This window comes from Carcharhinus amblyrhynchos, chromosome 14, assembly GCF_965287045.1.
Source record: "Carcharhinus amblyrhynchos chromosome 14, sCarAmb.v2.hapA, whole genome shotgun sequence".
NCBI classification, from domain to species: domain Eukaryota; kingdom Metazoa; phylum Chordata; class Chondrichthyes; order Carcharhiniformes; family Carcharhinidae; genus Carcharhinus; species Carcharhinus amblyrhynchos.
In genome coordinates this window covers 77,068,585-77,090,015 of record NC_137337.1, presented here as the reverse complement: position 1 = coordinate 77,090,015, position 21,431 = coordinate 77,068,585, and the positions used below count along the sequence as shown (strand labels likewise).

The window sequence follows — 21,431 nt, the reverse complement described above, 5'->3', positions numbered from 1 at the left end:
CCGCTTGAAAGTTCCTAAAGTGTCCGACTCCAATATCACAGCAGGCAGTGCATTCCACACCCCAACCACTCTGAGTATCAATAAGGGAGGGGTCAAGGGTTACGGGGAGAAAGTTGGAGAAAGGAGATGAGAATAATATCGGCCATGATTGAATGGTGGAGCAGACTCGATGGGCCGAGTGGTCTAATTCTGCTCCTATATCTTATGGCCTTATGTTGAAAGGCCGTTCGCGACAGATTCAAAGAACAGTGCACAAAGGAACAGGCCCTTCGGCCCATCAAGCCTGCGCCGACACGTGACACCTTCCAAAACTCAAGGTTTTTTGCCTCTACACAGTCTGTATTCCTCTATTCCCTGCCTGTTCATGTCAACATGCCTCTCAAATGTTATTATTCCAGCATGGCTTTCAAAAACAAATTGGGTGAGCATCGGAAAATAAGTAATTGTAGGACCATAGGGAAAGTGGGAGTTGGCTCTTTCAGAGTGCTAGCATGAGCTTGATGGGTGGAACGGCCTTGTTTATGATTAAATGAGCTAGCATCTACTGCTTCTCGCAGGCAGTGTAAATTTCTCCATACCTTGTGTGCAGACTTTTCTAACTCTGGTTTTGAGGCTTAATGCCCCCTTACCCTGGACTTACTCCCCACTCCCACCCCACTCAACTCTTTCAAGACCCCAGCGGGAAAGAATGTTTCACTTCATCTACCCAATAACTTTGTTTTGAAATCTTGAAGAGCCTCAATCGTTTGCCCCAGAATCTTTTGTATTCCCGGGGACACAAGCCTAAGCTTATACGATCGCTTCTCGTGATCTAACACCTGGCCACTTTAGATGAATCTTCACACCTTCCGAAGCTAATCTAAGCTTTCTGAAGATGCAGTGCTGTGTTCTGTACACAGTATTCCAGATATGGTCTAGCCAGTATAGTCAGAGCATAATATCTTCTCCCCTGTGGGCTGCATGGTGGCACAGTGGTTACCGCTGCTGTGTCACAGTGCCAGGGATCTGGGTTCAGTTCGCAGCTTGGGTGCCTGTCAGTGAGCAGTCTGTACGATATCCCCATGTCTGCGTGGGTTTCCTCTGGGTGCTCCGGTTTCCTCCCACAGTCTGAAAGACGTGCTGGTTAGGTGTATTGGCCATACTAAATTCCCCTCAATGTACTGGGCAGGTGCCAGGTGTGAGGCAACTAGGGGATTTTCATAGTAACTTCATTCCAATGTTAATGTAAGCCCAATTCTGCTCCTATATCTTATGATCTTATGGTTGAAACTACGTCTGATACTAGTAAATAAACTTCAAACTTAAAAAAAACTTTTCAAACCTTTTATATTCTATTCTTTTAGTTATGAAGACAAACATTTAATTTGCTCTTTGGAATGTATTTGTATCCGGCAGCTATATCAGAGCGACTTCTTTATATGCATCTCCTAAATCTCCCTGCACCTTCTCTGTTCTGAAGTTTTCACCATCTTGGACCTATCTATTTTTGGTTCAAAAGGGAGTGCCTCACAGTTATCTATTTTAGAAACTATCAGCCGCAGTTTTGACTTAGTAAATCAGTCAATCTTCCTTTGAAATGTTGTGTTCCTGTCTACACTACCTGCTATACCACCAATCTTTGTCATCACCAAACATGGATACATAGCCCACTATTGTGTAACCGAAATCATTGACAGATGTAGTGAGCGGTTGGGACCACAGCACAGATCCTAGTGGGACACAAGTAGTCATTTCCTTCCAATTTGGGCACATACTTATTACTTCCTCCCTCTCCTATCGCCTAGCATAAAAGAAATTGAATGTTGAGTTGAGGTCAGTCTTAGTGGCTACAGTAGTTGACAGTCACCACAGCAAGGATACTATAATATCCATGGTATCATCACAGAGTCTCTGCAGTGCAGAAGGAGGTCATTCAGTCCGTCGAGCCTGCATCCGATAACACTCCCACTCAGGCCCTGTCCTTGTAACCCCATCTATCATGTAATCCTAAAGGACAATTTAGCATGGCCAATATATGGGTGGCACAGTGGTTAGCAGTGCTGCCTCACAGCGTCAGGGGCCCAGGTTTGATTCCTGGCTTGGGTGACTGTCTGTGCGGAGTTTGCACTTTCTCCCCCGTGTCTGCATGGGTTTCATCCTGATGCTCTGGTTTCCTCCCACAGTCTAAGGATGTGTGGGTTAGGTTGATTGATGCTAAACTGAATTTAGTTTCAGGGGGACCAGCAGGGTAAATATGTGGGGTTAGGGTGAGATTGTTGTCGGTGCAGGCTCAATGGGCTGAATGGCTTCCTCTTATACTGTTGGAATTCTATGAATCCACCTGACCAGCACGTCTTTCAGACCCTGGGAGGAAACCGGAGCACCTGGAGGAAACCCACACAGACACGGGAAGAACGTACAGACTCTGCACAGTCAGCCAAGTTTAAATATAATTGAATTCTCAATGAGGCTGATTGCGAGTCTTTCTTTCGATAATACAACCTTCGGTTTTTGAATTGATATTTTAGATTGTAAAATCCAGTGGTTTAATACGATTTACTGACTCAGAATTGCAATCTGGGGCTTTTATTATCATGCAGTCTTTTAAAATGTACTTCTAAATGTAACAAAATTTGAATATCTTAAGCAGAGTTGCAGCTTGTATTTAGTTTATGGGTTGTAAATGTATTTAGTTTATTAAATTCTCCTTTTTGATATTTTAATATGCAGGTGGTTTTGGAATGTGCCCTGAAGAAGGATCTTGTCTACAACAAGGTTACGCCAATATTTCACCACTGGAAGATTGATGATAAAAAATTTGGACTTACCTTTCAAAGTCCTGCCGACGCTCGAGCTTTTGACCGCGGGATCCGCAGAGCGACTGAAGCTATCTCCAAAGGTACCGACTCCTGTATTTCATAAATAGCAATCTTTTCGACTATTTTTTGCCATGATTCACTTGTAAAATATTTGATTTGATTTATTATTGTCACATGTATTAACATACAGTGAAAAGTATTGTTTCTTGCGCACTATACAGACAAAGCATACCGTTCATAGAGAAGAAAAGGAGAGAGTGCAGAATGTTGTGTTACAGTCATAACATAAGAAATAGGAGCAGGAGTAGGCCATCTAGCCCCTCGAGCCTGCCCCACCATTCAATAAGATCATGGCTGATCTGAAGTGGATCATTTCCACATTCCCGCTTTCTCCCCATAACCCTTAATTCCCTTGTCTATCAGAAACCTATCTACCCGGACTTAAATATATTTAGTGAGGTAGCCTCCACTACTTCAACAGTCAGAGAATTCCAGAGATTCACCACCCTTTGAGTGAAGAAGTTCCTCCTCAACTCCGATCTAAACTGCACCCACCCCTTATCTTGAGGTGGGGGCAGTCATAGCTAGGGTATAGAGAAAGATTAACTTAATGTGAGGTAAGTCCATTCAAAAGTCTGACAATAGCAGGGAAGAAGCTGTTCTTGAGTCTGTTGGTAACCTCAGACTTTTTCCCAAAGGAAGAAGGTGGAAGAGAGAATGTCCGGGGTGCGTGGGGTCCTTAATTATGCTGGCTGCTTTGCCGAGGCAGCGGGAGTGTAGACAGGGTCAATAGATGCGAGGCTGGTTTGTGTGATGGATTGGGCTACATTCACGACCTTTTGTAGTTCCTTGTGGTTTTTGGCAGAGCAGGAGCCCAGACCAAGCTGTGATACAACCAGAAAGAATGCTTTCTATGGTGCATCTGTAAAAGTTGGTGAGAGTCGCAGCTGACATGCCAAATTTCCTTAGATGAATTCCCCCTCTGCCAAATTATCTTTGGCAGAGAAGAAAAAGAAAAGAACGCTGGAAAAGGGAAAATGTGCCTCAACTGTAATCTGAACCTTTCAATATCTGCTTCAACATCTCGATCAGAGAGAGGGAACAAATGTGAAGCTCTCCCTTGTTCTTTTTAACCCCTCCCTCCACCAAATTAAACATCGACACCCATTTAAAGGGAGGCAGTGGCCTAATGGTATTATCGCTGGACTATTAATTCACAAACTCACCTAATGCACTGGGATTCCGGATTTGAATGTCATCGTGACAGGTGGTGGAATTTGAATTTAATTTTTTAAAAAAAATCTGGAATTAAGGATCTGCTGATGACCATGAAACCATTGTCGGAAAACCCATCTGGTTCACTGATCGTTATGGAAGGAAATCTGCCATCCTTACTTGGTCTGGCCTACGTGTGACTTCAGAGCTACATGTAGGATCGATCTACCTTTTCCCAATGGCTTGAGGAACTACAAAACAGGCCCTTTGCTACTTTGATTTGGTTTATTATTGTCACACGTACTGGTGTACAATGAAAAGTATTGTTTTTTGCGCACTATACAGACAAAGCATACCGTTCATAGAGAAGGAAAGGAGAGAGTGCAGAATGCAGTGTGGTTGACTTTCAACTGCCCTCCGTGGGCAACCACAGATGGGCAATAAATGCTGACTGGCCAGCGACAACCATGTCCCACGAATGAATAAAAAGAAACCCATTTGGGTTGAATCATACTTTCCACCTGTTAATGTACAGAAAGCAATGATAATTAAATCCTGATGCATAGATGCATACCTTCCTGCCTGTCAGGCCTTCTGTCTGAAGAGTAACAACAGAAGTTAATATGGCCATGATTAGACTGGATGGACAAAAATAGGCGAGACTGTTTTGTTCTAAGCCTGTTGGAACGATCTGGGCAACATAAGCGTTAGCAAAATAATATATGCAAAGTTAGATCCAAAAATGGAGGAGGTATTTGGAAAGAGTGTGCAAGACTTTGCTTATTGACAGCCCTGTTGATCAAAGCTTCTCCTTGGGGCTGCTGTAATGTGAATCCGTGCACGCTGTCCCATTGTGACATATACGGTGATGCCAATTCTGTGAGCTGAACCAAAGAAGCAGCTAACACGTTGAATGTAATTCTGCTAAACTAACCAGAATCTCAGGCAGCAAAGGAAACCCACACAAGTCCGGAGTTCAGAGCAAAAAGCAGCACCTTGGTCATTTTCATCAGCTTCCCAGAAAGCAGTGGCAAGCCTGAAGACACCAAGCAAAAGGAAAAGCAGCCAAAGTTTCTGATTGCTGAGCAGGTTTGCTTGTGCACACCAGCAGCATAATCCCACACACCCCGGACATTCTCTTCTTCCGTTGGGAAAAAGATGGGAAAATGTTGGGGAAAAGGGTGAGGTCATGTACCAACCAATTCAAGAACAGCTTCTTCCCTGCTACCATCTGACTTTTGAATGGACCTACCTTGCATTAAGTTGATCTTTCTCTACACCCTAGCTATGACTGTAACACTACATTCTGCACCCTCTCCTTTCATTCTCTGTGAACAGTATGCTTTGTCTATATAGTGCGCAAGAAACAACACTTTTCACTGTATACTAATACATGAAAATAGTCAAATCAAAAAAATCAAAGTAGCAGTTTTGCAAAAGGCCTGTTTTGTAGTTTCTCAAGCTATTGGGAAAAGGTAGATCGATCGGCTGAAAATGAGGATTAATGAAGTGGAATCACAGAGCTTTTCTGTTACAAACACCATGAAATTCCTTGCTGTCTATCTCCATGTTTTCTTTACAGCCTATCACAGTCCTTGGTATATATGCAAAAAAATGAATTGGCAAATATTAACAATAATAATGAAAGCTGAAGCATTGTCCACCTAATTAGTTTCAGTCATATTTCATTAAAAGATTGAGAAATTATTTTAAAAAGTGCTCAAAGAACAAAAGAAATAAACATCTGAGTGTGTTCCCTGAATGTCTTTGAAATTCTGTCCATTGGTTAGGCCACATTTAGAATATTGTGTCCAATTCTGGTTGCCACACTAGGACGTAGAGGCTTTGGAGGGAGTACAGAAAAAGGTTTACCAGGATGTTGCCTGGTATGGAGGGTATTAACTATGAGGAGAGATTGAATAAACTGAGATTGTTCTTCCTGGAAAGACGGAGGCTGAGGGACGACTTGATAGAAGTTTATAAAATTAGGAGTGGCATAGATAAGGTGAACAGTTGGAAGCTTTTTCCCAGGGCAGAAATGACAATTACAAGGGGGCACAAGTTCAAGACAAGAGGGGGAAGGTTCAGTGGAGAAGTGCCGAGGAAGTTTTCTTACAGAGAGTGGTGGGGGCCTGGAATGCACTGCCAAGTGAGGTGGTTGAGGCAAACACGTTAAGTGATGTTTAAAACTTATCTGGATAGATAGACGGGGAATAGAGGGATACAGGTGATTAGTCTAGATAGCACAACATGATCAGCGCAGGTTTAGTGGGCCAAAGGGCCTGTTCCTCTGCTGTACTGTTCTTTGCTAAAGGCTCTACATTGCTAGAAGGGTTTTTTTTTTGTTGGAGAGTAGCGGAAAGCTATGGCTGGAAGGATTAAGAATAGGATACTAAGGCATTGGGAACAGGGTAAGGAGAGAGACAGTAGAGGAGGAATTAATGATAAAAGGATCCAAAATGAAGCAAAAATTAAACAGAGGGGTGGGGAAGAGGATGTGGTAGATGGGCAAAGGCTGGTAGTGAAGCAAGAGGTGGAGAATGTGAGGTAAGATATGGACATGATTAGACCCATTGTTGTATTCTCATTTGCCTTTGATTTATTATTGTCACGTGTACCGAGATACAGTGAAAAGTATTGTTTTGTGTCTATCCATACATACTCACAAAGAGTTGCCACGCTCTGGCGCCATTTTGGAATATGGCTATGGTCAATCAACAGTGAGATCAGTAGCACACCCCCCATCCTCCCTGCACTCCTTGTATTGTGGGGATTGGCTGCAGGTATGTTAGGGCCTGGGTCAAGTTGAGACCAGGTGAAGTTGCATTCTCTTGAAATAATATGCATGTGGCAGTGCCGTGCTTTGATAAGACATCAGTGGGCTACTTTTGGATCAGATTGTAGGGCAAAGATCTGAAAATTTAAGAGTTACACAATGTTAAGAAAGAACAGTTCAGAACAGGAACAGGCCCTTCGGCCCTCCAAGCCTGCACTGATCATAATGCCCGCCTAAACTAAAACTGTGTCCTTCCATTCCCGTCCTATTCATGTATTTGTCTAGATGTCCCTTAAATATTGCTGTCATACCTGGTCCTGCCATCTCCCCAGGCAACGCATTCCAGACGTTCACCGATCTCTGTGTAAAAAAAACTTGCCTCACACATCTCCTCTAAACTTTCCCCCATGCACCTTAGGGGACATAGCTTTAAATTAAGGGGTGATAATTATAGGACGGATGTCAGAGGTAGGTTCTTTACTCAGGGTAGTAAGGGCGTGGAATGCCCTGCCTGCAGCAGTTGTGGACTCGCCAACTTTAAGGGCGTTCAAATGGTCATTGGATAGACATATGGATAATATTGGAATAGTTTAGGTTTGAGGGTCATTAGATTCGTTCCACTGGTCGGCACAACATTGAGGGCCAAAGAGCCTGTACTGTGCTGTAATATCCTATGTTCAATGTTCTGTGTCCTCTAGTACGTGACTTCTCTACCCTAGGAAAAAGCATCTGACTATCCACTCTGTCCACGCTACTCATAATCTTGTAAACCTCTATCAGGCCGCCCTCAATCTCTGTCATTCCAGTGAGAACAAACTGAGTTTATCCAACATCTCCTCATAGCTAATACCTTCCAGACCAGGCAACATCCTGATAAACCTCTTCTGTACCCTCTGCAAAGAACCCACATGCTTTTGGTATTGTGGTGACCAGAATTGTGCACAGCATTCCAAATAAGGCCTAACTTAAGGTTCTGTACAGCTGCAGCATGACCTGCCAATTTTTATACTTAATGCCCCGACTATTGAAGGCAAGCGTGCTGTATGCTTTCTTGACTACCTCAAGAACTGGGTTCGAGAACCGGGAATAGGGGTGGGAAAGAGTCTCTTGGGAGGGAATGAAATGAGGGAGGAAAGAAATACGGATGGAGGGTGGAAAAAAAAGAGGCCGTTTTGAGGGTAAGACTTTGTGTAGAGGATGACAGAAGACCCTATTTGGAGATTCAAGAAACATTATTCCTTGTTGAGTGGGCAGAGAAATGTAGGCAGCTTTTCTGTGGCAGAAGGTGAAGAGAGGAAACTTCTGGAAAGTGGCAACATTCCAGTTTGGAGGGAAAAAGGCTTGTTGAATGGGTGGGAGAAAGGGGAAGAGAAAGGAGCAGACATTACTGCCCTTTGCTATTTCGAGAGATGGAAACATCACAAGGAAAACCAGCATTTGTTGTCCATCTGTAATTTGCCCCAAGAAGGTTGTGGAAGTAATTATCATCATTGGTGTTTTTTTTTCACAGTTTAAATGACTATTGAACCAAAGTGAAAGCCACTACTGCCTTTTTCAAAAAAAAATTAAAGAGGAACTTCAAATGTGGAAAAAAATGAAGTCAATTTCAACTGTTGTTGTACATGTTTTTAATCTAGTACTGGGTTAGTTGTCAGTCTGGATTATTTTGTACATGTAATGTTCACAACTCACATTAAGTATAACAAAGAGTGTTAGTTTAGGTTGCGCTTCTTAGACCTGAGTCAGTTTGACATCATCGAGCCAATCTATGAATGGTAAAGTCACTTTCATAGTCTGTACCACAGAAAATAGGCCAAAATGTTGTCTGACTTTATGAAGATATTAGGTAGAGCTGTTGGGGCTAAAGAGATATGGGAGGAAAGGGGGGAATCAGGATGTTGAGTTTGATGATCAGCCGTGATCATAATGAATGGCGGAGCAGACTCGAAGGGCTGAGTGTCCGCTTCCTGCTTCTGGTTTCTATAGTCCCAGCTGACAGATGTACCCTTTGAGGGGGAGAGCTGACTGGTGGTGATTTAGCCTGAGGGCCACCACGCCTCAAAGGATGAGAAGGCGGGGCCTTCATGTATAACCTGGGCTGGTACGGGAATTGAACCCGCGCTGTTGGCGTCGCCCTGCGTCACTAACCAGCCGTAAAACCAACTGAGCTAAACCGGCTCCCAAATAGCTCCTTTCTCGAAACGAAAAATTAACTTTTGTTTCCCCCACCCCCGCCCCGACACAGTTGATGCTTTTTTTTTTGTCCACGTAGCTCTGTTCATGTTTGTATTTAGCGGCCATTTCAGTAACTGGGCGTTTTTATTTGACGCGATGTTCGCGCTTTCAGAAGGGGAACTGAACCTGTTAAAGAAGATAATCAGAGCTGAACCTTCTACCAGGAGCTCTCAACCACACACAGCTGTGTTGTGGAGGAATCTACCTTGTCTTTTTTGTTTAATGTCACGAGGATGTTGACATTTTTGTGTGTTTCTGTTAATATGGCGTCAGATGTGAATAATTTCCCAGTGAAAAGGCCACCACATGACAGATATTAAAGTACTGTGTTGGAAAGTACTGTTGCAAGTAATAATTGATGCAGAAAATAACCGAGCCTGTAACTGGTTAGCCGTTCACAGCGGAAGCTAATAATTTGTTCCATTCTAACTGTTGTTACCGTGGCAACACAAACTTGCTCTAAAAGCCATGCTGCGGAACATCAAATTAATAAAATATTAATGAAAACAACGGAAGAAGAAGTGGCAACTTGTTCCCCGGTATTTTCATTCTGCTAATACAGGAGTTAAGGGGAGGTGATGGCCTCGTGGTATTATGGCTAGACTGTTAATTCAGAAACTCAGCTAATGTCCTGGGGACCCAGGTTCGAATCCCGCCACAGCAGATGGTGGAATTTGAATTCAATGTAAAAAAAAATTAAGAATCTACTGATGATCATAAATCTTTGTCGATTGTCAGAAAAACCCATCTGGTTTACCACATAGGAACGTAGAAACCTTACAGTGTAGGAGGAGGCCATTCAGCCCATCGAGTTTGCACTGACAACAATCCCGCCCTGCCCCTATCCCCATGTCCCCTACTAATCCCTCTAAGTTACGAATCCCGGGGCACTAAGGGGCAATTTAGCACGGGCCAACGCACCTAACCAGCAGGTCTTTGGATGGTAGGGGGAAGCCAGAGGAAACACACGCAGACACAGGGAGAAAGTGCAAATTTCTCGCAGACAGTGGTGTAAGCCAGGAATCTAACCCAGCTCCCTGGCGCTGTGAGGCAGCAGCGCTAACCACTGTGCCGCACACTAATGTCCTCTTGGGAGGGAAATCTGCTGTCCTTACCTGGTCTGGCCTACGTGTGACACCAGTGCCATAGAATTGTGGTTGACTCTTAATGGTCCTGAAATGGACTAGCAAACCGTTCAGTTCAAGGGCAACCAGGGATTGGCAATAAATGCTGGCCAGCCAGCGACTCCCATGAATGAATTTTAAAAAAGTTGTTTCTGTTGGGCTATTAGCAGCCCTGGTCATTTCTTTTCCATTGATGAAACTCTTAGATGCAATTTATAAAGTGTATTTATTAATGTCACAAATAGGCTTACATTAGCACTGCAATGAAGCTACAGTGCCCCTTAGTTCCACAAAGGGAAACATGTTTTTCACATCCACCTTGTCAAGACCATTCAGAATTTTATATACTTCAATCACGTCACCTCTTACTCTTCTAAACTCCAATGGAAACAAGCCCATTCTGTCCAATTGTTCCTCATAGGACAACTCGCTCATTCCAGGTATCAAACTCGAAAAGCACCTCCAGCTCATTTATATATTTCCTCAAAAAGACCCAAATTGCACTTATAGGTAGGCTGTAGAGAAAGATCAAATTAATATAAAGTAGGTCCATTCAAAAGTCTGATGGCAGCAGGGAAGAAGCTGTTCTCGAGTCAGTTGGTATGTGACCTCAGAGCTTTGTATCTTTTTCCCGACGGGAGAAAGTGGAAGAGAGAATGTCCGGGGTGCATGGGATCCTTGATTATGCTGGCTACTTTTCTGAGGTGGCGGGAAATGTCGATGGAGTCAATGGATGGGAGGTTGGTTTGCGTGAAGACTGGGCCATGTTTACAATCCTTTGTAGTTTCTTGTGGTCTTGGTCAGAGCAGGAGCCACATCAAACTGAGGTATATCCAGAAAGGATGCTTTCTGTGGTGCATCTGTCAAAATTGGTGAGAGTCATAGTGGACATGCCAAATTTCCTTAGCCTCTTGAAATAGAGGCGTTGGTGGGCTTTCTTACCTATAGCATCGGTGCGAAGCGACCAGGACAGGTTGTGGTGATCTGGACACCACAACTTGAAACTCTCGACCATTTCCACTAACCACTTAAGAATCAATGTCAGATTGAAGGTGTCAGATTGCTATAAAAGTACAACCAGTTTACTAATGTTTGTCAGGGAGAGACCAGTCACTCTTACCAGCCTCAGAGTTTGTGGTTGATGGGTAATGCCTCGAAGCCACTAGGGATGGACAGTAAATACTGCCTTGTGTCCCCAGTATTCCAAGGACAAAACAAATGAGCAGGCGAGTCGAACAGGTGAAACCTTGCCAGTGTTATTGTATTCTCTTTGTCCCTTCCCCGCCCTGCTGAGTGTTAAGTTTCTTCAAGACAAAGTTAAGTGGTTTCTGCAGGTGGATCAACTATTGAAAGTTGTAGCTCCAACTGGGATTTGTGCTGCCTTCAGTGTCACCATTCTGTAAGGTGAACGAAAATTGGAAGTTTCCTGGTAAGAGTGGAATAATAAGGTGACTGCATAGTTGATGCTATTAGGTGTCAGCCTCCTGCTCTGAGCAACATTATAAATGCCTTTTTTAAAAAATCCAGCACATATCACACAAAGTATAAGATGTGTGGTGCAAAATTTTGAACAACTGTGCATCTCGTGTGATTTTTGTTTGGCACATGCGTTAGCACTGCTGCCTGACAGCGCCAGGGACCCAGGTTCGATTCCCAATTTGGGTCACTATTTATGTGGAGTTTGCATGTTCTCCCTGTGTCTGCGTGGGTTTCCTCCGGGTGCCCCGGTTTCCATCCACAGTCTGAAAGATGTGCTGGTTAGGTGCTAAATTCTCCCTCCGTGTATCCGATCAGGCACCGGAGTGTGGCGACAAAGGGATTTTCACAGCAACTTCATTGCAGTGTCAATGTAAGCCGACTTGTGACGAATAAATAAACTTTACATTTTTCTCGTCTAAGGAGGTGAAACTTGACTTAATTTATTTTGAAGTAAAGACTTCATCCAATTCTTCCATTGTTGCTTCTGTCTCTCGAGAGAGAAAACTTAACTTTTTCCACTTATTATCTGCGTTGCTGATTACATAGACATCAATCAATTTTTAGTTGGATTGCACAAAGTCTTTTGAGTTGGCGAGACAATGGACGGGATTTTCTGGCCACACTGCCCCCCTCTCCCCTCCTTCCCCCCCCACCTTCTTCCCCCCCTCCCCCAGACCAGAAAACCCCATCCAAGGTAAACGACCTTTGCATGATCCGTATTCCCATGACAGAGGGGATGAGAAGATTCCGTCCCATGTTTTGTTTGCAGACTTTCCTTGTGCTGCTTTCTTATGGAACTTGCCATTGGTGGTCAGGGTTTTGAGATGAGGAAGCAGCGATAATCTCACTAGACTCTCACTCCCCAGGTTCAAATCCCACCACGGCAGCCGGTGGAGTTTCAATTTCATTAACAAAACCTGAAAGTGAAAGCAAATCTCAGTAATGGTGACCATGAAACTATCATCGATTGTCGTAAACGTCCACCTCGTTCACCAACACCCGGAGCGGCATTCTATTGTTGTATTGACACTGCAATAAAGTTACTGTGAATATCCCCTAGTCGCCGCACTCCAGTGCATGTTCGGGTACACTGAGGGAAAATTTAGCACGGCCAATCCACCTAACCAGGTCTGTCAGACTGTGGGATTGATTAATAAGGGGATCAGGGTTATTGGGAAAAGGCAAGAGAATGGGGATGAGAAAAATATCAGCCATGATTGAAAGGCGAAGCAGACTTGATGGGCTAATTCTACTCCTATGTCTTATGGGAGAAAACCAGGGCACCCGAGGAAACCCATGCAGACACGAGGAGAATGTGCAGACTCCACACAGACAGTGACCCAAGCCAGGAAGTGAACTCGGGTCCCTGGCGCTGTGAGGCAGCAGTGCTAACCACTGTGCCACCGCACCGTCAGCTGTTGTATCCCAACTGCCCGTATTGTTTTTGGTGAAATTGAGAGACTTTTATCATTGTAAATGTCAAATTTCGAAGCATGACTACAGGTGGTGAAGGTGGAGTCTGATGATGTCAATGTTTAATTTCTCAGCAGGTAGCCAAGAATCTGTCAATGAAGCCACCAATCCCGATGATGACTTTCAAGTAAGTAGTACAAATAAACCTATTAAATGATTTGATTAAGCCACCTTTCTTGAAGCTTTCCAAAGCAGGTACCTGTCAGATCTGCTCCGTATTAACAGTGTGAAACTTAGCATGTTGCGATGGAACTTGAGCAAAAGCCCATTGGTGGCTTGAGAATGAATATTCCAGAATTAAATCATGACCAAGTCGAAGTGAATGTTCATTTTACTCGGTCGTCAAAATTTATTAAGACATTTTAATGCCTCGAAGTACTTTTCCATCCTTTTTAAATGTACGAGTGTTGTGTGGAAGGAAATGACATTACTTTAAATGGATTTGCTAAAGGAATAATGGATATGTATGTGAGCGTAACGTGTTGAGATATAACATTTCAGAAGCTGCGCTTGAGAATGTTATCTTTAGAATGGTTTCTACCCTGTTTATTTTAGTAATCTTTGGGTTTTGTGACCTTGAAATGTGATTGAAAAATTTTTATCCACTTTCTCCAATGATGCTGATTAAGACAGATGTCAGGTTCCTGTTGATGCATGAATATTTTTGTGTAAATTTATCCCAGAAAGCACTTGCGGAAATGCTTTCTTGCAAACTTTGGTAGGTTTAAAAGCCTTATTGACTGTATTTCTTCTAAACCATGTCCTTTATGTTAAATTATCAGCATATTGGCTACAGATTAATAGCAACAACATCATCAAAGTAACCCTATTTAATACAGAAATACCATAGTCTTATCAAAATGAATCTTTGCACTTGCTAAGGGGAGCAACCAGTTACATGTCCTCCTCTCTTGGGATACGCGTGACATTAACACAAAAACATTTTATAAATGTTTTACTGAGGTGTACAAAATCATGAGGGGCATAGATAGGATAAGCGTACGTCGCTTTTTCCCGAGGGAAGGGGAATTGAAAACTAGAAGGCGTAGGTTTGAGTTGAGTGGGGAAAGGTTTAAAAGGGGCGCGAGGGGCAACTTCTTCACGCAGAGGGTGTATGGAATGAGCTGCCAGAGAAAGTGATTGTGGCAGGTTCAATAGCAACATTTAAAACGCACTTGGATAAGCACATGAATGGGAAGGGATTAGAGGGATGTTGGCCAAATGCAGGCAATTGGGACTAGCTGGAAGGGCAGCATGGTTGGCATGGACCAGTTGGGCCGAAGGGCCTGTTTCCATGCTGTATTGCTCCATGACTCTAAAATGCTTCACAGAAAGCAACAAGGACCACCACTTTGGAGGAGTGCAGGGATCAAAATGAAAGTTCTGGAGAGCCATGCCATCAGCAGGTTATACAGGGAATACCAAGTGCTAGCGTGGTTTTCTACGCAGGTGCCGTATAGAATTATACCCCAGCAAGAACTGATGCCCTCAGGACAGTAGAGTGGCAATAAAAAAAATCTGCATTAAACTAAAAGTAGTAACAAAATGATGATCTATATCAAACTGGAGCAAAGTTGAAGAAGGCCACTATAGATGGCAGAATTCCATATGGATCTTAGTGGACAAAATCTGTGCCAAGGAAAATAAATAACTATAACCTTCAAACTGTGTCAACCTGGTGATTCATCCATGACTTTTTCTGACAGTTTGCATTGTAATCTTAAAAAAAAGGATTCTTTGAAAACTGAGCAACTTGCGTGTATTAAATAACCTACCTGGATGACTATTGGAGTCAGTGACTTTGTTCTCCCCTTCAGAATGAAAAGGGAATGGTGCACAGAGTTCTTTGGTATATTGGAGAAGGTAATTGAGATTTCCCCATTCACAATGCAACCAGATCTTGGCTTTGTCTGCAGGTGTTTTGACCTGGCGCGCTGCCAGCAATCTTTTGTGATGGGTTGAGGCTAAAATGGAAGTTCTAAGATTTCTGGCTACAGGCACAGGAAAGATGAGTAATGCGTTGGGCAAAATATCAGTCTAAAATAGTCAACTTTGTTCTTTTGCCCCGGGCAATGTTTTGTCTGACTCCTTTGTCGACGTGAAGCTGTCCAGCCTTGTACCAAAAAAAAATTTGCAAGGGCCTGTGATTTACTAGTGCACTCTGAAGTGGTTTTGCTTTAGGCAGACAGGATACTCCTGTTAATGGATAGCTTTGGAGACAAAGATGAGCTCTATTTCTGAGGGTGTATCAGCCACCTTATAATTGTCACACCAAGAAGGAAAAGATGATTTGGTGTATGGAGTACACATTACTTACTAAATACAAAACTTTCTTCTAACTTTTAAACTAACTTTATTACCCAATGAACATCATCATAGTTAGAAAAATATCGATCGAATTATCTAATTGATTGGAATACAAAGAAAATAACTTGCTATCTGTCATTTCCTAATGAAGTATTGAAAGTGCTAATACTTAACACAACAAAGGAAGGATTAATTTTATGTTACTGTATAAAAGATAAAAATGTAGGTGAAGGTGACAGGCAGGTTGCTGCAGTTACCTGGTTAGGAGTTACATGTACACCAGGATGTTGTCTGGTCTCGAGGGCGTGACTGTGAGGAGAGACTGAATAAACTAGGATTGTTTTCACTAGAGAGACGGAGGCTGAGGAGTGACCCGATGAGAGGCATAGACAGGGTGAATGGTCAGAGGCTTTTTCTGAGGGCGCAAGTGTTAATTACAAGGGGGAGCAAGTTCAAGGTGAGAGGGGGAAAGTTTAAGGGAGATGTGCTGGGGGAGGTTTTTCACTCGGAGAGTGGTGGGTGCCTGGAACGCACTGCCAGAGGAGGTGGTGGTGGAAGCATTAGCAACGTTTAAGAGGCATCTGGATGGATACATGAATAGGGAGGGAATAGAGGGATATGGACCAAGTGGGGCAGAAGGTTTTTTTTTTAGTTTGGGCATTATGATCAGGACTTAGGGGGCTGAAGGGCCCGTTCCTGTCCTGTCCTGTACTTTGTTCTTTGTATAACTGGAGTAGGTAGGTGGTGGGCACTGGTGACTATTAGAAGGTGGTCTTCAGGTAAGGTTCATGAGCATGGGAGTGGTAGAGAGTGAGAAGGGGAGGTTGAATGGGGAAGAACTATGGAGAGTAGGGTACCACGGCCTGGAAAGAGTTATAGAAGAGTGTCAGAGAATGTACACTTGGGTGAATCCTTTGGTGTGAGAGTGGGTTCCTGCCCTGTTGGAATACTGGATGAACGTTCGTGTGATGGTGGACTGGCAGTGCCAACGTGACTGCTTTGAGAGAACTCTTGCTACTCTCAGCATTTTGACAGGGGGCTTATGGGGTGTCGCTGACTATTGAATTGATGGAGTTTTTTCTGAAGTGAGGGTCAGTATTAGGGATGGAAATCATGGGTACTAGACTCCTGGAGTGAAAGTATTGGGAAGCATTGGGCTAGGGAGCACCAGCGATGTTTGGGAAAAGGTTAGGGTCCCGTTGCAGCAGAGTAGGTTAGCAATTCCTTCAAAGGATTACCCAAAGGGCTACTTGAAAGGTTGTGCATTTTAAAAGCCCAGCTGACCAAATTCAATGTTCTTGCACGTCGTTGCTGGGAAACCCTTTAATATTTTGCCTCCAGTTCCTTCCCTGCCTTTCCATGAAGGCCGATGCTCAGGTGAGTTCAGGCAGGGAGAATATCTAGGTCCCTCATGGCAGACTGGTGCAGGAGGTGAAGTCGCATGGGGTCAGAGGTGAGCCGACAAGGTGGATACAAAACCGGCTCGGTCATAGAAGACAGAGGATAGCAGCGGAAGGATGCGTTTCTGAATGGAGGGCTGTGACAGGTGGTGTTCCTTGATGATCAGTGCTGGGACCTTTGCTGTTTGTGATATATATATAAATGATTTGGAGGAAAATGTAACAGGATTGATTAGTAAGTTTGCGGATGACACAAAGGTTGGTGGATTTGCGGATAGAGATAAGGACCATCAAAGGATACAGCAGGATATAGATCAGTTGGAGACTTGGGCGGAGAGATGGCAGATGGAGTTTTAATCCAGACAAATGTGAGGTAATGCATTTTGGAAGGTCTAATCCAGACAGGAAATATACAGTAAATGGCAGAACCCTTCAGAGTATTGATAGGCAAAGGGATCTGGGTAGTCAAGAAGGCTGATGGCATGCTTGCCATCATTGGCCAGGTATAGAGTTTAAAAATTGGCAAGCCGTGTTGTAGCTTTATAGAACCTTAGTTAGGCCGCATTTGGAATATAATGTTCAATTCTGATTGCCACACTACTGGAAGGATGTGGAGGCTTTGGAGAGAGTACAGAAAAGATTTACCAGGATGTTGCCTGGTATGGAGAGCATTAGCTATGAGAGGTTGGAGAAACTTGGTTTGTTCTTATTGGAGTGATGGAGGTTAAGGTGAGACCTGATAGAAGTCTACAAGATTATGAGAGACATGGACAGAGTGGATAGCTAGAAGCTTTTTCTCAGGGTGGAAGAGTTAATTACTAGGGGACATAGGTTTAAGGTGCGAGGGGCAAGATTTAAAGGAGATGTACGAGGCAGATTGTTTACTCAGGGTAATGGGTGCCTGGAACTCGTTGCCGGGAGAGGTAGTGGAAACTGATACGGTAGTGACTTGTAAGGGGCATCTTGACATGAATAGGATGGGAATAGAGGGATATGGTCCCTGGAAGCAAAGGGGGTTTTAGTTCAATCGGGCCGCATGTTCGGTGCAGGTTTGGAGGGCCGAAGAGCCTGTTCCTGTGCGGTAATTTTCTTTGTTTTTTGTTAAAACTCTTTCAGCTAATCCACATCATGATCATAGTCCAAGCTGCTCTTCTAATCTGGCATCATGGCTTGGATAAAATCGTTGGATTTTTACCTATAGAAGTTCTTACAATCTGTTTTTAGATTTCTTATTAGTTTACCCTCATATTCTGTATTCTCACTTTATCATTTTTTTGGTCATCCATTGTTGTTTTTAAAATTATCCCAGTTCTCAGCCTCGCTATTCCTGGAACGGTTATTGTCCACCTTTCTTTTACTGTAACACTTCGCTTAATGCTTAGCGAATTTCGGAATGGTTCCAGTGGAATTGTTATTTCTCAAAGGAATGTGGATCCCCTGAGAATTATGATTTGTTCTTTAAAGTTCATTTATCCACCGTGATATCTTTTAAATCTGATTTTGACCAACTCATCCTCCCCACACTCCTCCCCACACCCATGTGCACGAACACACTCAAACCTGCTCTGAAATTCTTCATCGTATGACAATTGTTCCACTTTCCCAGAGAGGTGATCTTCTAGAGGTCTATAAAATAACGAGGAGCATTGATCAGCTAGATAGTCAATACCTTTTCCCAAAGATAGGGGAGTCTAAAATTAGAGGGCATAGGTTTAAGGTGAGAGGGGAGAGATATAAAAGTGTCCAGAGGGTGTCCAATTTTTTCACACAGGGGGTGATGAGTGTCTGGAACGAGCTGCCAGAGGCAGTAGTAGAGTTAGGTACAATTTTGTCTTTTAAAAAGCATTTAGATAGTTACATGGGTAAGATGGGTATCAAGGGATATGGGCCAAATGCGGACAATTGGGACTAGCTTAGGGGTTTAAACATAAAGGGCAGCATGGACAAGTTGGGCCGTTGAAATGTTGTAAACCTCTATGACTCTGATTCCTCACGAGGAGATAGCTAATTCACCCAGTTTCATCGCAAAAGATAAGGGGTTGAGTTTTCCTTTAGAAGTCACTCCAGTGCAGTGGGGAGTCATAGAGTAATAAAAGGTCTACAGCACAAAAAAGAAGGCCCTTCGGCCCATCATGTTTGTGTTGGTCAAAATAACCACTAATCCCATTTTCCAGCCCTGGCCCATAGCTTTGTACGCTTCCGCATCACAAATGCATATCTAAATACTTATAAAATGTTACGCGGGTCCCTGCTTCCACCACCCCTTCAGGCAGTTCCGGGCCCACCACCCTCTGGGCGATATTTCTTTCCCTCACATCCCCTCCTGCCCCCTCACCATAAATTCCTGCCCCTGGTCATTGACCCTCCACCAAGAGAAAAAGTTTCTTCCTGTCTCCCCTATCTGTGCCCCTCATAATTTTATGCATCTCGATCATGTTCGCCCCCCGCCACCCCCTCAGTCTCCTCTGCTCCAAAGAAAGCAACATAAATCTGTCAGGTTCTGATAGAGAACAGGTGTGGTTTTCCCCAGAGAAGTGAGCAGGATTTCTCTCCAGGACTTCCAACACTACAAAAAAAGTGGGGGGATGATTGGGGGGTTTTTGCACCGTTGTTTCTGAGGGTGGGGCCTGAAGACAGTGTCTAGGCCGGCTGCACAGGGGCCTCAAATCGAAGTTAAAGACTCGTTTCTCCCCCCCCGGCTCTCCATCATCGCCGTCACTCGGGCAGTAACCACACACCCTCCCCAACCTTCCCCAAAGTGCAGGCATTGTCCCTCCAGGGTATTACCCAGCCATTCCCCTCACTGCCTGGGACTACACTCCCCTCCAGGTCCCTTGTAGTCACCAGCACTGGATTCCCTGTTTAGAAACCAGCCCTGATCCCTGCCGATGTGATTTTGTGGGGAGGGAGGAGTGGGGGGAGAGGAAGGGGCAGGAGGAAAGGGGGGAAGGGAGGGGAGCGAGGAGGGGAGAAGGAAGGCTGGAGAAGGAGGCGAAGGGGAAGAGAGAGACGAGAGAAGGGAGGAGGAGAGGGAAGGGTGTGGGGTGAGAAGGAAGCGAGGAGGGGGAGTGGGGAGGGGGTTAGAGGGAAGGAGAGGGAGGAGAAGGAGGGGAGCAGGGGAGAGGGAGGGGAGGGAGACATACGGGGACCCCAGAAGGTACGGTGTTTCTGCACTAATTTAGTGGAAAGGGCATGAACCTGATGATGTAACTGGGCTGGGGCTGGAGAAGGCCTCGTTGTGAGAGCTCCCCAGAACCATTCCCATTCTGACCCCCCTCGTGAGTGTTAGCCACCATAGCGGAATTTGCCCACGCACGGGTAATCCCAGCCAGTGTCTGAACTATCTCATTCCCTGCTCGATTCCATGATGCTCAAGAAAATAATCTCATCCTCCAAGCTACTTTTACCAGTTTGATGGGCTGAATGGCCTCCTCTGCACTGTTGGGATTTGATGATTTGTCCAGTCGATGGGAAGATTAAAGTTGCCCAGTGGTTCTCCGTGACCTTTCTGACCAGCTGATCCTCTGTGGGTATTCAACCCAGCGATATTGCCACTGCTAGTGCTCGTCATCATGTGGCATTGGTGTTACGCTGCTGCTGTGACACATGTTGGGATGCTGAAGGCGCTATAAAAATAATTATTGCTTTGTAGGAGACCTATCAACTACTCACCAGTGTTTTCTACCCCTTGGTATCTTATCTCTGTCCATACTGATTCTGTTTCCTGGTCTCCTGGGCCAAGATCCTTCCTGACTGTTAACAGGGGGCTGGTAATCCCCCCAGCACACTCATCGAAGTGGAAGTGCCATGTACCCGACCATGTTTTGTTCCCAAGCAGTCACGCCTCTGTGACGCCTGCTGGATCAGCCCCATTTCTCTCTCTTTCTTTATGCCATTGATTCATGTCGTTACAGATGCTTTAGGCTTTTAGCCGGAGCGGATGTGGGTGGTTTTTGACAGCGATGAGATACAGTCGTTGGTTTTCTGATCTCTCCTGATATTCATCTGCATGCTGCGAGCACCCACCTGATTCTGTAAGCTCGCTTCGTTTTCCTAATCCCAACAATTTCACAGCCGCTATTAAACCCTGCTTTGGGGGTTTCAACAAAGGCTGCTCACGACGTGATGAGTAATACTGAAAATGTAGCGATCCAGAGAAAGAGGCCTTGACCTATATTCGCTGTCGGTTAAACCCACCCTGTTAATTTATTCGCTTTAAAAATGAGAATCACTGATAAATACACAAATAGACCTATCCTGTATAGAGTGGTTCGCACTGCTACTTCACAGCGCAAGGGATCCGGGTTCGATTCCCGACTTTGGGTCATTGTCTGTGTGGAGTCTGCACATCCTGCCCGTGTCTGCAAGGGTTTCCTCCCACAATCCAGAGATGTGTGGGTTAAGTTGATTGGCCATGCTAAATTGCCCCTTAATTGGAGGGAAGTAGAAGGAGGGGAACAGGGGAGATTTGGGGGGGGGGGGGCAGGGAGACATACGGGGACCCCAGAAGGTACCCTGTTTCTGCACTAATTTGGTGGAAAGGGCATGAACCTGATGATGTAACCAGGCTGGGGCTGGAGAAGGCTCCCCAGAACCATTCCCATTCTTAACTTGATTAAAAACC

At 44.4% G+C, this 21,431-nt stretch overlaps 1 protein-coding gene across 2 annotated transcripts in view; it reads left to right on the top strand.

The window, feature by feature from the left end:
• spred1 (sprouty related EVH1 domain containing 1) overlaps window positions 1–21,431 on the top strand; it is a 100,168-nt gene that overhangs the window by 54,487 nt on the left and 24,250 nt on the right. Inside the window, exons 3-4 of one of the 2 annotated variants that reach the window (XM_080203154.1) lie at window positions 2,710–2,878; window positions 13,178–13,227. In XM_080203154.1, the coding sequence (XP_080059280.1) occupies window positions 2,710–2,878; window positions 13,178–13,227 (219 nt within the window). Of the gene's footprint in view, window positions 1–2,709; window positions 2,879–13,174; window positions 13,228–21,431 lie in introns of both variants that reach the window. The other variant, XM_080203153.1, reaches the window with a different exon arrangement.